This window comes from Pyrus communis, chromosome 12, assembly GCF_041283825.1.
Source record: "Pyrus communis isolate YQ-2024b chromosome 12, ASM4128382v1, whole genome shotgun sequence".
Taxonomy (NCBI): Eukaryota; Viridiplantae; Streptophyta; class Magnoliopsida; order Rosales; family Rosaceae; genus Pyrus; species Pyrus communis.
Genome location: NC_142576.1, coordinates 12,374,147 through 12,390,237, shown reverse-complemented (window position 1 = coordinate 12,390,237; position 16,091 = coordinate 12,374,147). Strand labels below are relative to the sequence as shown.

At 38.6% G+C, this 16,091-nt stretch overlaps 1 protein-coding gene across 1 annotated transcript; it reads left to right on the top strand.

Annotated features, from left to right (window-relative positions):
* The first annotated feature begins 14,068 nt into the window (after positions 1-14,068).
* Positions 14,069-15,827, top strand: LOC148692352 (uncharacterized). Its single transcript, XM_088682101.1, has 2 exons — positions 14,069-14,314; positions 15,016-15,827. The coding sequence occupies exons 1-2, from the start codon at positions 14,132-14,134 to the stop codon at positions 15,697-15,699; spliced, it is 867 nt and encodes a 288-aa protein (XP_088538227.1). The 5' UTR covers positions 14,069-14,131; the 3' UTR covers positions 15,700-15,827.
* The last annotated feature ends 264 nt before the right edge of the window (positions 15,828-16,091 follow it).

The window sequence follows — 16,091 nt, the reverse complement described above, 5'->3', positions numbered from 1 at the left end:
TGGTAGAGGTCATCTCATCAGCCTTCTCGGCGAAGTGAGGTGTTACCAGGTTACTACATTCGGCACATTAAAAGCCGTATCTGATATTGAACTTCGCAAAACTAGCAGCCTTGTCTTCAGGCTTTAGAATCCGAAGGCCATGAGACGTGTTCTTTCCTTGGCCGCAGTCGCATGATCAAGAAGTCAACAGTATGCTCAACGCAACATCAACACGTTTTACTCCCCGGCTGAGCTCGGCCAAACGAATTGGCACACTTAGCACACAACCGAATGACGTAGTTAACTTATTAATTACTTGGTCTGCGCACCATGTAGGCTTGGTAGTTTTTAGGGTCAACGGAAAGGTTAGCAAATTTCGTGTCCCAGCAATCTTTAGTATGTTGTGATGCAGGCCACGCAACTCAAAGGATTGGAGAAATAACGACTAGCTAATCAACCTATGGTTAGGGGGCAACAATGCGAGATAAAGCTCAACATTTCAATGCCCTAGAAGATCGAAGTTAACAACCAAACAGTCATGCAAACTCGCCTGTTTCTGTAAGTAAGGCGCTTGGCTGCTGGCTCTCTGGTTAACAGGTTTGCAAAGGTCCTAAGCTTAGATCGGTAGTCACATAGGTCATGCAAGCCTATTTGCTTATTAAAAAGCAGCGCACTTCGCTAACAACCTTGTGATTAAAGATCTAGTGGACTACTGATACGAAACATGCAACTACAAAGGTCATTTAGCCCTGTAACTTAGAAGTTTCAAAAGATGTCTCAAGCAAGAGAAGATTCACACCAGACAACCTGAAGTTGGTGCCTAAAGCAATGAAGATGGGCTTAATGGTTTGTTCAAAGTAGCCTGCTCAATTTTTCTTTCTACGGTAAAAGCTTGAAGCAAGGAAAAAAGACAAGGGTGAAGTAAAGCGAAGGAAACTAGTTTATTAATTTCTAGCAAATTAGTAAACTGGCACAAAGGCCAACAAAGTTCAAGCAAAGGAAAAAAGCAAAGCAGGAAAGAAAAAGAAAGTAAATCTTAAAGTTTATCTAAAAAGATTACTCTTCAACAGCTTGGACATCTTCAGCAGCTGTATCGCTCCCAGCAGCATCTCTCGTGCTTCACCTACAATTGCCCCATCTTGGGCAGTATTGTCATCAGCCGCCCCTACCTGGGTGGCATTAACTTCAGCCACACTTACATGGGCAGCCTGATCCTCAGTTGCTCCACCAATAACACTCTTGAAGGAAAATTTAAGCAGATCATTTGGAAAAATAGCAAAAAGCTCTATATCTTTACCAGAAAATGCGTGGTTAAATGGCATGCCAAGGTAGTGATCTATATAGCCAAGCTTATAAAAGTTAGCTTGACCTTAAGCAAAGACAACCTCAAGACTGGACTTTTCACTCTTGAGCTGCTTATTCTCCTAAATCAGGTAAGTACGAGCACTCTGCAACTCATCTAGTTCCTTTTTCAAGTTCTTGTTGGCAGACAATGCTTCTTGCAGCTCCACCTCCTTGAACTCAGGTCTACTACCAGCCTTCTTGAGTCGAACCATGTCATTATGCATGACGAGCAGCTCCATATCTTTGGCATCACTAACAAACTGAAATTTTGAAATGACAAGCTCAAGGTCGTGCACTAGCAATGCTTAGATTTTTAATCCTTTTCTCTGCAACGCCATACTTCTCCTGAATTGCGTTAAGCTAAGCCTTCAAGTTACTGATCTCTTGATGAGCGGTCTTAAGTTGCTAAGCAGTGGGGCATAGATATTAGATCCCTTCAAAAAGGTAAGTACAAACTTCAACTCTTTAATTTTATCAGCAGCCAAGTGAGTTTCTGTTACCATGGCTGCCGCTATCTCCTTAGCAGCCATGGCGTCATCCTGCTCTATACACGTGTACTCAGCTGCCAAGATCATTGATTTCTGCATCATAGCAAGTAAGGAACCCTTCCGGGATTGAGCCTTACGCTTCTCGAATAATCTGAAGTCGACAACCTTACTCACGCCATCAACAAACTTGGCACATGCTTCCGTGTCTTCAAGCAGATCAAGCTTCAACAACATATGGATTTCAAAAAACTCCCCTAAGGCTGGTTTGGTAAGCTAATCATGGCTGCTTATGCGGGCAAGCGTTTCTTTCTCAACAGGAGGGGCTGACACTAGCACTGCCTTGGCAGCGAAATCACCATTCTCGATCTTCGCTGCTGCATGTACCTCTGGAATCGGATTAGACTTAGGCACGGAAGGTTGTCTCCGAAAAAACCCAAGCACAAGGGTCACGACAGAACTCTTCCGTTGCATAATCCTGTTAACAATAGTTTTAGTAATCTTTGGAGCAGCAGGCTTCATAGGCTCAAATCCAGCAGCCTCTTTCTTCCTATTGGAAGAAGTCAAGTCAATCACGAGCCTCCCAGTAGAAACGAACCTTCGTGAGCAGCAGAGGAAATCTTTAGTTTTTTCTCCATTGACGGCTCTCAAGTAGACGACGAAGATCTTTTTCTCTAACCTTCACTTGCAACAGGCTCTACAATGGCGATTAGATGAGCAAATGCTTTACTCTTGATCCTCCTAATTTCCTCATGCGGGGGCATCCCACCTTTCGCTCTACAAAGAGGATTGAGCAGCCAACGCCACTCTCGGTATTCATCAGGGATCCCCAAAGTGATGTCCACATTCTCATGTGTGGAAAAGTCTTGGGAGTTGAACTGAATTCCAAATCTGCATAAACAGAGGAGGACAAATCAGAAGGCTGCTAAACAAAAAATGAAGCAGTTTAGAGACCAAGCAGCCTACTTACCATCGATGAAAGTAATCAGAACATATAGCTCAGGTGAGGAGCCGGATTCCCACTTTTTGCTGATCTCTAGGGTCTCTTTAGACCAATTATTATCCCCTTTACTCGAGTGATTGAAGAGTCTATGACGGATCATCAGCTGCCTAATGCCATCGATGTGGCCTATGTTAAAGAAGTACCAAAACTCGTTGGCAATCAGGTTTAAGTTGAAGAACCTGCTTAAGTTGTGGAACCTTACCATCATGCAGATCGCATTCGGAGAGCACTGAGCAGGAGCACACTTCATGGAGCAGATCACCTCTTAGAAGAATCGAGGTATAGGAAAGATGAACCCCAACACGAAGTAGTAAGGGTGAAACTTGATAGCTTTCCTAGACCCACAAAGCTCACGGCTGTAACCATCCTTGGCCCGCTTCATCCGAACCCTAGACGAAATTGTGTGCTTAAACATCTTAAAGAATTCCCTGAACTGTTCATTTGAAAATACATTGACGTGAGCAACCCTAAAGTAGCCTAGCTTACTTGCAAATCTGCCATGGTGATATAATGGCGGAATAAATTCATCATTCTTGTGGCTCGAGGAAGACATGTTCTAAAATCTTACAACGGCGCAAGGAAAATTGTCAGAAGGCTACTCGAAGAAGAAACAAAAAAAAAAAAAAAAAACAAAAAGGAAAAATCTCATGGAGTAGTGTGCTAAGCCACAGCTCAACTGGCTGCCCCACGGACCCAGCGCACCAGCCCAAGGCACTGCCCAACATGCCAGGCCCCTCATTTCTCTTGGCTTGGCTCCGTTTTCTTATCACCCTCGCGGCCCAACGGCCTTGTGGCCCAATTCACTTGGAGAGGCGCTGGCATCCCCGCGCCTCATTCTCTCTCTGACATCTCTCAATGTTGCCCGGGCTAGAGCCTTCCAGCCCAAAACCCAAGCTAAGTAACTCATGGGCCCAAACCCGGTATAGGCTTTCCTCTTTGGCGCTTAGCCCAATGCGTCGAGCTGACTCAGCCGCGCTAGCCCAAGCGGAGCGCTAAGCTGACCCAGCTGCTACGGCAGCAATAGCACAACAGGCCACGGCTGCACTTTTTGCCATATTTTTGACCCCCGTCGAGCCAAAATTTGAGCCCTGAGACTCCTAAAAATCAAGAAGAAAGGGAAAATTAATTTTTTTCTTACCTTGGAAAAGAAGAAAAGCAACGAAACACAATTCTCTGCGCAAGCAAGCAAAGAAGATTGGTAGGGGATGAGGAACAAATATCCTTTGGCTTTCTCTCTTTCTTGTGGGGTTTTAATTGCACTCCAAATTATTTAACCCCCTGCTTGACACAGACTAAATAGATTTTGGTGGCAATTACATTCCCTTTCCTTGAAGAATTTAAATTCCAAGTCAAAGAAGAAATTACATCAAATTGAGACACAAACTCCATTGCAGCTTTGGATTCCTACATCTTTTGCCCTTTCCTGTGAGCAGCCCAGCAGGTGTGGGGGCAGTTATGGAGCTAAAAATAATCCCAAAAATCATGGAGCTAACACGTGAATTATTTCCTGAGAAAGACAAGAATGCCCATATTAAATGAGTAGGGAGCAATCTCATTCACCATGCGCATCTAAGGTAGAGCAGGCAAAGATCAACCACTGCTCAAGGCACCCTTGCTCATAGGAAAAGTCAAAGGTATTTATGATAGAATAATCCCTTATTCTTATCATAAATACATTTCTAATCAGAGAAGATTTCTTTCACATAAGTTATCCTAATTCCATTTATTTAGGATATTTACCTAATTATTCTAAGATATTTATTTACACAAATATCTTAGAATATTCCACCCCAAATTACGACCTAGGGCCGGCCACCCCTAAACCCTAAAGGGCCGGCCCATACTCCTCCTCTCCTATAAATACACCCTTTATCTTCAAAATTCAATAAGCTTTAGCTACCCCTAAAGAGGCTTTTTGCTTCCCACAAACACTCAAACACATTCTTCTCATAATTCTAACTTTGGCATGGAGATTCTTCGACCAAAGTGCCCCCCCCCCAACCCCAATTCATTGTGGGCTCGTGAGGCTTTTGGCCTTAATTTTAGGTGTTATTATTTTGCAAGTGCAAATTCGTCAATCAAGGAAAGGCATAAATTTGGATCCACATATACAATTGGGGAACATGACTTCAAGCGAGTTATTTGAATTTCTTGTGACTTTTCTTGACGAACAAACTTCATGTCAAATTTAGATTATGTTAAAGTGGCACATTCCCGTTTTTTGTTCCATATATAAAGGGCTAAACTATTGAAAGGATTGTGGGAACCATAGACACTACATACATACATACATACATACATACATACATACATACATACATACATACATACATGTATACATATATAGATATACACACACACACACACACACATATATAAACCGGCGCTTTAACAAGAGGGATCATCATTTTTCTAAAAAAAATGGAGACACCCTCTTGACCGTTGGATTTGACTTTAATGCAATTGTGTGGTTGAGATCGTGTGACTTCTGATTTAATCTCAACCACACAATTTCATTAAAGTCAATCCAACGATTAAGAGGGTGTCTCCATATTTAAAAAAAAAAAATTGGGATCCTTCTTGTTAAAGGGCTTGTTTATATATATATATATATATGTTGTATAATTGTATTATATGAATTGAATATTATAAAGGTAAAAGGTTAAGTGCCCATTTGGGGCTGCTTTTTCAAAAAGTTTTGAATTAATATGGGTGTTTGGTCAAGTTGTGGTTGGCGAAAGCTGACTTAAACAATGCTGCTTTCATTTGTGCATTTGTGCTTCTGCGCAAATCAAAACGGAAGAAGGTGTCTTGAGGCCTTTTATGAATTATTTCAATACCCACAGTGACCTTCATCCATTAATAAATGTACACATTATATCCAGATGCTTTTGTGCGTTAGTTTTTTACAGTACAACAATACCAAACTAATTCTTAAAGAAATTATCAGGGTAATAAATGTCACATGCTCTTCCATATAAGGTAGTGCCATTGACATACTTATTTTTACTTTTTAGACACTTTCTTAAATTTTTGATCACCAGATTGAATGTTGGAGAAGAACAAATGCCGACAATTAACAAGGGTCGTGTAGAAGGTAAAAAGAGATGTCTAGATAACATCACCCTATCATATAATCTTAAACTTTATAATTAGTAAACCAAGCCAAGTATAAACAAATACTATAATAATAAAAGCCTCATATATTTTATGTTTGAGCATGAAATCCTAAACATGGGTCGAGTTGGTTGGCAGCCTAAACATAAGGCTACAAGACTCGGCCCAACGGTGAAGTGTTGATGGTTTGGGCGAGTCCCAGGTAAAGTAGGATTGTCTAAGGTTCAAGATGGGTTTCTAATAATATTTGAATTAATTAACCGAGGTTAGAATTGGTTTTTGGTTAAGGCATGAATTTATTACATAATACGACTAGATTCAGAATCCTAATTTGAGTCGAAGAAGACGAGATCAGTGGTGATGGAGTTTCTGTGGGAGAAGGAATTGCAAAGATAATTTGGGTGTATTCAAATAGTAGGCCGAGTCGAAGTACTATTAGAACTTTACAATTTGGCAACCTTGTGCATCAAGTAATTTGTTCCTACAAATATAAGAGTATTGATAACATTGAGAGGACCTTCAAGTAAACACACAAATAAATGTTCTACGCAAAACCTTTCACAACTTTTTGTGAAGACTAACTGATTCAGTAACCCTCACCACAAAATCTGATTAGATCGACGGGTTTGGATTTGTAACCGATGGACGACGACCGACTAGATAGACGAGGATTTCAAGAAGCAACCAGTAAAGGCGACCGACTGGATAGACGGGGCCAAGTTGCAGAGTTAGTTTGCTTTAGGAGTTTCGACTGACTAGATATACGGGGCTTCTCTCTAAGTTGGTGGTTGACTAGTTATCTCAAGTCTCAGCTGGTGAAGAGTATTTAATTCTTTCGCGAAAAATGGTCAAATCATCAGCTTTCTTAGCAACGTGAGATGTTTGATGATTGTTTTCTCTTAGGTCTCATTTAGAGTTTGGCACACAGATAACGGAACCATTTTTACGGTTGTGGCACTCATCTCTTTTGATTATATTTGTCCATACAGTTTGATACTGATTTAGCGGGCCTGTTTTCACTAATATAGTTGACGTTGCCAAATTTGGTGCAAAAGATACAAAACTTCACAATGAATTCAAGGTTGAAAGTATTCTTTCCTTGGCCAAAGTTGCTTGATTCAAAAGTTAGTAAATCATTCCACCACATTTGTTATTCGTCTGGCCGAGTTTGGCGGCAAATTGGCATGCCCTCATCAACATTCTGCGAGTTATATCTTAGTTAAAGTGTAAATAGTAGTTTGTTGTCCCACGTTAACGAATTGCATACGTAATACCAATATATATTCCACTTTGGAGATTAATGAATATACAAGAAATTCCCAAATATTGTCATATATATTTTTGGTATTTACCATATTTAATTTGACTTGGCATCAGAGCAGTTCGCTCTTGGTGACCTGTGTGCTTTAACTTGGTGCCCACTTTTGTTGTGATTTATTCATTCAAAAAAACAAAAAAGTTAACAGTGCTGTATTGTGTGAACAATGATCTTCTACAATGCTGTGAACAATGATTTTGCTACAGTATTTTGATAAATTGTCTTAATTCCACTACGTATCTTTTGTGCCTTTATTGTTCATGGTTTAGCAAAATGGCTCAATATAATCATAGTGTTGTTATGCATCTTGGTGAAACAAATATATAGTTAATTGATACTAGGGCCACTGATCATGTGACTAGTGACCCCATTGTGTTTATGAGTTACGTGACTATGTTTGTGATCCATATATTACTAGTGCAAATGGAGCACTTTCCCTTGTGAAGGGTGAAGGCACTATCTCTCTTACTCCGACCTTATCATTGGTCCATCATTTACTTGTTCCTGATGTTAAGTGCAATCTTTTGTCAGTAGGAAAACTACTTGATACCTTATATTGTTTCGCTCACTTCTACCCCACGTATTATTATTTTCAAGACATTCAAACTCAGAAGATAATTGGTCGTGGTAAAAGAATTGGGGATTTGTACGTCTTGATTATGAAGGATACTATTGTTTCAAGTTCAAATAATCATCAAGTTCTAAGTGCTAAAGTGGATGACAAACATCAAATTTGGTTGTGGCATCGACATTTGGGGCATCCATCATTCAGTTATATGAAGCATTTGTTTCCTTCTTTGTTTCGCATTTGTAGTGATTTAGAGTTCAAGTGTGAAACATGTGTCATGGCTAAGAGTCATCGTGTTTCCTTTCCCATAAATTATTCTAAAGCTACTTTGCCATATGATTTGATACATTCTAGTTTGTTACTTTTATTGATGACTGTACTCCATTAACTTGGGTGTTCTTGATGAAGAATAAGAGTGATGTCCCTGTTGAGCAAAAATTGTACACAATATGTAAACAAATAATTCACTCGACACAATTTCACCCTCGTTCATTTTTTGAAGAGGGTTTTATTAAATTGAGTTTGACCCATTCTAGGCTACGCGCCTATTAATTACAACCCTTATTTTGGGAAAGGAATACCATTTGATTCTAATATGAATAAATTGTAACTTTGGGATTTTGGTGTTTATTTGATTTTGTAACTACATCTAGGTAGAGCCCTAGATTGCCTACGTACCCTCGTTGAGGGATCAAGTCACTCGTAGTTCCTTATGTATTTGTTGGGGTTTGATGCCTTGTGCAATTTTAGCTCATGTGGGCGAGGACTTTAAGCCATTGGAGCATTTGATGCCTTATGCAGTTTTAGCTCATGCGGGTGAGGACTTTAGGCCATTGGAGCGTTTGATGCCTTATGCAGTTTTAGCTCATGCGGGCAAGGACTTTAATCCATTGAAGCATTTGATGCCATGTACAGTTTTAGCTCATGCAGACAAGGACTTTAAGTAGTTGGAACATTTGATGTCTTGTGCAGTTTTAGCTCGTGCAAGCGAGGATTTTAAACCATTGGAACATTTAATGCCTTGTGCAGTTTTTAGCTCATGCGGGCAAGGACTTTAAGCCATTTGAGTCTTGTTGTGGCTTCGTGCCATTTGATATTTGACTTTTCTTCGTCTTTGTGCCTTTTGGGATTTGATGTGGCGTTGTGCCATTTGAAATATGATAGGCTTCATGCCATTGAATCGGCTTGGTGCCATTTGAGGTGGCTTTGCGCCACTTGAGATTTTGTCGTGACTTTGTGCCATTTGATATTTGACTTTTTCTCGGCTTCGTGCCATCTGATATTCTTCACGGCTTCATGTCATTTTGTAGTGGCTTTGTGCTATTTATAGTAGCTTTGTGCCATTTGAGTCTTGTAAATTTAAAGGGAATATTTGTAATGAACCCATTATTATTTTGGTATTTGACTTTATCTTAGTGCCGTGCATCTCAGACTTCATGAATAAATTTAACTTTGATGGATACCATATAAGGCCCACATGAGTAATAGGGAAGAGCTGCTCTTTTTTCTCTGGGTTCCACGTAGATGGCATTCCCATTTAGTTTGAGGGAATTGTATATAGCAAGCTTCTTATTTCTTTCCCTTGTACACTTGAATTTTCCAAGTCCAGATAGAATGTCACATGGCGTCAAAGTCCTAGCACAAAAAGGCTTTTGATGGAATTCTTTAGGGTAAAGTACAAAAAACTACCTCAACTATGGGTCAAATGACACTTTCATACTTCATCTTTTAAAATTGACAATGTCATACCTTATCTTACGAATTTGTGTCAATGTTATACCTTCCATTAGTTTGGCCGTTTATTTCTCAGTTAAATGCTGACGTGCCTTGATCCGGGACCCATTTTTATTAAAAACAAAAAAAATCATTTAATATTATTTAAATATTAAAATAATAATAAAAAAGTACATAAAAAAATAAAAAACAAACCTTTCCTTTCGTGCATCTCCCCTCTCTCTCTTCCCCATCATCTTCCTGCAACTCAGAAAAGAAGAAGAAGAAAGAAGAAGAAGAAGAAGAAGAAGAAGAAGAAAATAAAAAATAAAAAAAACCAAACCAAACCAAACCCAGTTCATCCCCCCTCCCCCCACCACAAACCCAACCCCCTGCAACCTAGAAAGGAGGAGGAAGAAGAAGGAAACCAAAAAAAAAAAAAAAAAAAAAAAAAAAAAAAAAAAAAACAACAACAATGGGAAACCCAGTTCGTCCCCCTGCAGAAGAAGAAGAAGAAGAAGAAGAAGAAGAAGAAGAAGAAGAAGAAGAGGGAAGCAGAAGAAGAGAGAAGGGGAAAAAAAAACACCCCCCCCCCCACCCAACCCGCAGAAGAAGAAGAAGAAGAAGAGGGAAGCAGAAGAAGAGAGAAGAAAAAAAAAAAAACAACGGCAAACCCGTCCCCTCCACCCACCCAACCTGCAGAAGAAGAAGAAGAAGAAGAGAGAAGAAAAAAAAAAAACAACGGGAAACCCTTCATCCACCCACCTAACCTGTAGAAGAAGAAGAAGAAGAAGAGAGAAGGAAAAAAAAAAAAAATACCCAGTTCGTCTGTCCCCCCTCGCACCCACCCTCTCCCCTCCACACCCATTCCCCCACCCCCCCCCCCCCACCCCCACGCCCCCGCCGCCCATTTTCTCCTCGCCCAGGAGAATGGGTTTTTTTTTTTTTTTTTTTGGGGTTGTAGGTAGTGGGTGCAGAGGGTGGGGTGCGAAGGTGGGGAGGTTGGGTGCGTGGGTGTGGGGAGAAGAGGGGGTGAGGAGCAGGGAAAACAAACTGGTTTTGTTTTTTTTCTCTCTTTTGTTTTTCTGGGTTGCAGTTGCAGAAAGTGGAAGAAGATGAAGATGGGGAGAAGGGAGAAGGGGGGAAGGGACGAATTGATGCTGGTTTTTTTTGTTTTTTTTTAAATAACTTTTCTTTATTATTTTAATATTTAAATAATATTAAATGATTTTTTTTGTTTTTAATAATTTTTTATTAATTTTTTAATAAAAATGGATTTCGGATCAAGCCACGTTAGTATTTAACTGAGAAATAAACGGCCAAGCTAACGGAAGGTATAACATTGACACAAATTCATAAGATGAGGTATGACATTGTCAATTTTAAAAGATGAGGTATGAAAGTGTCATTTGACCCATAATTAAGGTAATTTTTTGTACTTTACCCAATTCTTTAAGAAGCAGCTTCCCCCTTTTTTATAATTTTCTTTTGAATTTTCAAACCCATTTGACATGGGACTTTGAACCATTTTGACCCAAGACCCAAGCTTTCTTCCAATCTGACAGCAAGCTTTGCTATCTCTTTTTTTATTTTATTTTATTTTATTTTTACGTGGCTTTAAGGCTTATAAGTCCAACAACTTCTCTTCTTTTCCACGTGAGCAAGCTCCCACATGAGGTGCAGCTTTATTCATCCCTCTTCCCCTTGCGAGATGGCTTCACAAATCCTCTTTTTCCTTGGTTCTAACTTCTAACACACGATGCTCTTCCACCAGAAGCAAAAGGCGGTTCCACTATACTTGGGCTCTCGTGGATTGCGTTATATTTCAAACTTCTATTTCAATTGGGTATCTGTGGATTTCAGAGTGAGAATGGGTAAGGTTTGTTGGAGCTCAGATTCTTTGTTCAAATTACTTCAATTTACCACCATTTCCCCCCTCAAATCGCAAATCCCCTTTTTGCACAGGTCACGAAAACTTTCATCTTTTCTGCTGCATCATTCTTTTGCTCGTGTGCTTCCTTTGTGGATCGAAGGCTCAAAACGAAGAGGGGGAGAAATCAAGCAGGTTACCCATTTTCGTTTTCTTTACGTTCCGGGTTTGCTTACGTATTTGGATTAGAATGAAACTCTAACTGCGATGAACTCATCAATTCTTTCGTGCAAGAGTTTCTGGCAACAATATCTCTTCGATTTGTTGAACAAACTATTTTGCAGTACTTTGAAGACAAGTGTTGATTCATGGCTCCAAAGGTGAGAATTGCCTCCCCCCCCCCCCCCCCCCCCCCCCCCCCCCGCGAATTTTGAAGTGACGCACTCCTCATGTCTGCCATACTTGAATGAGTCTTTGGGTGTTTAATGTAAAGGTTACCATGTGAGTAAGCTTCTCAACTACTTTCTGTGGAAATCAAAGACGTCTTCTTCTTTTTGTGGAAATCAAAGCTGTATTGAGGACTTTTCTTTATCAAAATTTTGGCTTCTTTTCCTTTGTTCATTTGTCAACATATGCACTTTTCCCTTGTTCCTGTGTCTCTTTTATCCAACATGATGGCCACGTGAATGGCTTTCATGTTATCTAAAAAAAAGAACTTTTCTTCTTCCTCCTTTTCTTGCGTGACCTTTCAGGTATAGAACACCAGTAACATGCCATCCTCTTGGATCATGTTGTTCTATTTTTGCCAACAAGCTTCTGCACCGTTGGTGAAGAATAGGTCAATATTTGGGGTTGAACAAAACTTGCTCTTTCTTTGTTGAATCCATTGCTTGCCGTGACACTGATGGTTCCCTTCTTTCTCGGTGTGGACGACGAATGCGGATCTCTTTAGATTTGATCGGAATTTCACGGGGTGGTTTAGGCCACCCCAAAGAAATTCATGGGATTCTGGGGATTATTTCTGCTGCTGTCAGTGGGGAGTTAGAGCTCCTATGTGTTGGAACTTCACGGGGTGGTTTAGACCACCCTGAAGAAATTCATGGGATTTTGGCAGTTTATTACTGCTGCTGTCGATGGGGAGTCCAGATCCTCTTCATTTCACTTTTAAACGTTGCAATTTTCTTGTATAAACTGGAGGTTACAGACTCTAGGTAGTTGATTACACCATCTTTTTTCACTTTTGTCTGCAACACAACTTTTAAACAAGAGAGATAAATAAATTGATAGAACTTTGTTTCATACCTGGTGATGAATGTTCTTCTTTGGATCTTGATTCGAAAGCACTAATGGTTGAACTCCTTGTTCTATTTTCTGGCAGCACTTCGTGGCTTTTGGTATTTTCTCTCAAAGTTTCTCTATTTTTCTTCAGAGTATCCCCCTTTTTTTTTTTTTTTTGTTTTTTTGTCTCCCTCTTGCTGCAACTGAGGCCTATTTATAGGAATCTTAGGAAGGCTCTAGAGTTTTTCACGTGGGGGAGATGGAGACCATGTTTTTCTGCCACTTTCCCTTAAACCTCTCCCACTGACTCTGCAGTTTTTTCCACGCCTTGCAGAAAAATAGGAAGCTCCTGTGTTGCACGTTTCTTCCCCCTTTTGTAGGAAGAAATTCTTATTTTATTTTCTATTTATTTATTTATGGATGTTGATTTGTATGTAAGGCTTATCCTCATCTTTTGGGCTGGATTACATTTTGTTTTGCCTTGTAGTTTGGCCCAATTTGTATGGACTCTATTTTTTATTTGTTATATATTTTTGTTGTTCAACAGTTCCTTTACTTTTTCAAGAATTTTGTGCAATGGTGTCTACTTAGAGCATCCCCAGCGTGGGGTTTTGCTCGGGGGTCGGGCTCCAAAACAATGGCCCGAGGGCCGGTGGAGATGCTCCAGCGTGCGGGAGGCCGAAGGCAGGGGAGGCCCGAGGGCCAGGCCCGTGAGGGATTGCCAGGCCTTGAGCCCGAGGTGGGGCTGACGCCAGGGTGGCCTCAGCGCATTATTTTATTTTTTTTGTGTTAGGCGCGTGCACCCCACCCGCGCGTGGGGGCGCGTCGCCGACACAAAAAAAATTTAAAAAATCAATTGTCAGTTACCGTTGGGAAGCCACGTGGCTTCCCACGGTGCGTTAGATCCTAACGGTCACTTAATGTGGACCGTTAGATCTCAACGGTAAAAAAAAAAAAGAAGTCAGATTTAATATCCACCGTTCGATCTGAGATCAACGGTGGATATTAAAATGCTTTATAAATTAAAAAATAAATGAAAAAATAGTTTTAAAATTTTGAAAAGTTACCATTGTGACACGTGGCACAATCTGGAGCGTTGGAATTCAAATTTTTTTTATATCTAATGGCAGAGATTAATTAATTGAATAAAAATTTAAAAAAAATTGTAAAAAATTCAAAAAAATTAAAAAAAATATCTGAAAAATCTGAAAAAAATTGTAAAAAAAATTGTTTTTACTTTTCTATAAATACCTTCTCATTATCATCTACCTTACACAACAATTTCATATTTTCTCAACTACTTTCAATCACATTCCTTTCTTTGTCTCAAAGTTTGAATCCATTTTTTTTCAACAAAATGACCACTGGTGCAGGTACGAATTGGTCGTTTATTGAAGATGTTGCGTTGTGTACTAGTTGGGTTGAAGTTACTCATAGTTCACTTACGGGTAATGAGATGCAGTTGCGAGAAATGTGGAGTCTTATTCATACCAATTTTCTTGAGAAAATTGGTGGGAAAAGAACTAAAGAATCGATGTCCAGTCGTTGGAAATTACTTAGCCAATCGTTTAGTACGTGGAGAGACGCTTTGGCACAAGCTAGTAGTAATATTCGAAGTGGGGAAAATTACTCGGATCAGGTAACAATATATTATTTATTTGATACCCAAATTTACATTATAATTATTTGTTTGAATTATTTATTTGTTACATACTTACATTATAATTATTTGTTTATATTATTTATTTGTTATGTACAAAATTTATTATTTATTGTTATTTATTTGTTACATTATAATTATGTTGTTTGTATTATTTATTTATTTTTTTGTTTGTATTATTTATTTACTAAACTTGGAACTCTAGCCCCATGTTATGATTAACATGACATATATATATATATATATATATATATATATATATATATATATATATATATATATATATTTGCTAGTTACTTATTTTCATTATTTACTAAACTTGAAGCCTTCTTACTTATTTTCATTATATTTGTTACTTATATATATATATATGTACATATTTGCTAGTTACTTATTTTCATTATAATTATTTATTTGTTACTTATTTTCATTATTTACTAAACTTGAAGCCTTCTTACTTATTTTCATTATATTTGTTACTTATATATATATATGTATATATTTGCTAGTTACCTATTTTCATTATAATTATTTATTTGTTACTTATTTTCAATATTTACTAAACTTGAAGCCTTCTTACTTATTTTCATTATATTTGTTACTTATATATATATGTATATATTTGCTAGTTACTTATTTTCATTATAATTATTTATTTGTTACTTATTTTTATTGTGTAGGAACTTCAAGCACAAGCTTGGTACGCTGCCAAAACCAAAAGCAAAAATAAATCATTCAACCGGTGGGAATGTTGGAATATTGTCAAAGATTGTCCTAAATTTAGAGTTATGCCAGTCGGTCCAGAAGTGCACATGAACAGCACCCCTCTACACTCTACACCCGATCATGTTCATGAAGATGATGCAGAAGAAGTGCCCGAAACGCCCCTCCCTGAACGCGCGTCGGGTTCGACCCGTTTTCCAATTAGGCCTCAAGGTAAGAAGGCTTCAAAGAGAAAAGGGAGTGCTTCGAAGAGCGATTATGCAAAGTTCATGGAAGAACTTACTCGCCAAGGTGAATTGACTTTGGCAAGGGACCTGGCGAAAGATGAGGCTGATAAGGCTAGAGAGGCATCAAAACAAGCAGCTGTTGAGAGAGAATTTTATGCTAATGAGAGAGAAAGAGAGCTACTTAGGCAAGAAAGGGAACATGTTAGAGAAGAAAGACGGGCTCAACAAGATCGTGAGATTATGAACATGTCTTTAGAAGGGAAGTCTCCAAATTCTAAATTTTTTTGGAAGTCAGAGAAAGCGGACGTTGTGCGAAGGAGGCGTGCAAGAGAAGCAATAGCAAGCCAAGGTGGTTCTAGCACCGCAAGAGAAGATCATCCTAGCACCACAAATTGGTTAAGTGATGATGAATAGAGTACTTTTTGTAATCGGAGCCCATAATTTTCCAATCATTTCGGGTTGTAATTTATTATTTATTGTTTGTATTATTTATGTTGTTTCCAATTTCTTGAATATTTATTCAAATTAATTTGGTAAGTTATTTATTAAAAGTCCATTGTTCAAATTAAAAGTCCTTGTATAAAATAATTAAAAGTCCATCGTTCTAATTAAAAGTCCTTTACATAAACATAAACATAAAAAAATTACATATACTAAGAATTACATAAACATAAACATAAAAAAATTACATAAACATATCAAAAAATAAAACACACCAAATAAAATAACATAAACATACCAAATTCAAAAAAACACACTAAATGAACTTAATTATCTTCAGCTTGTTTCAATGCCCACTGGTGCTC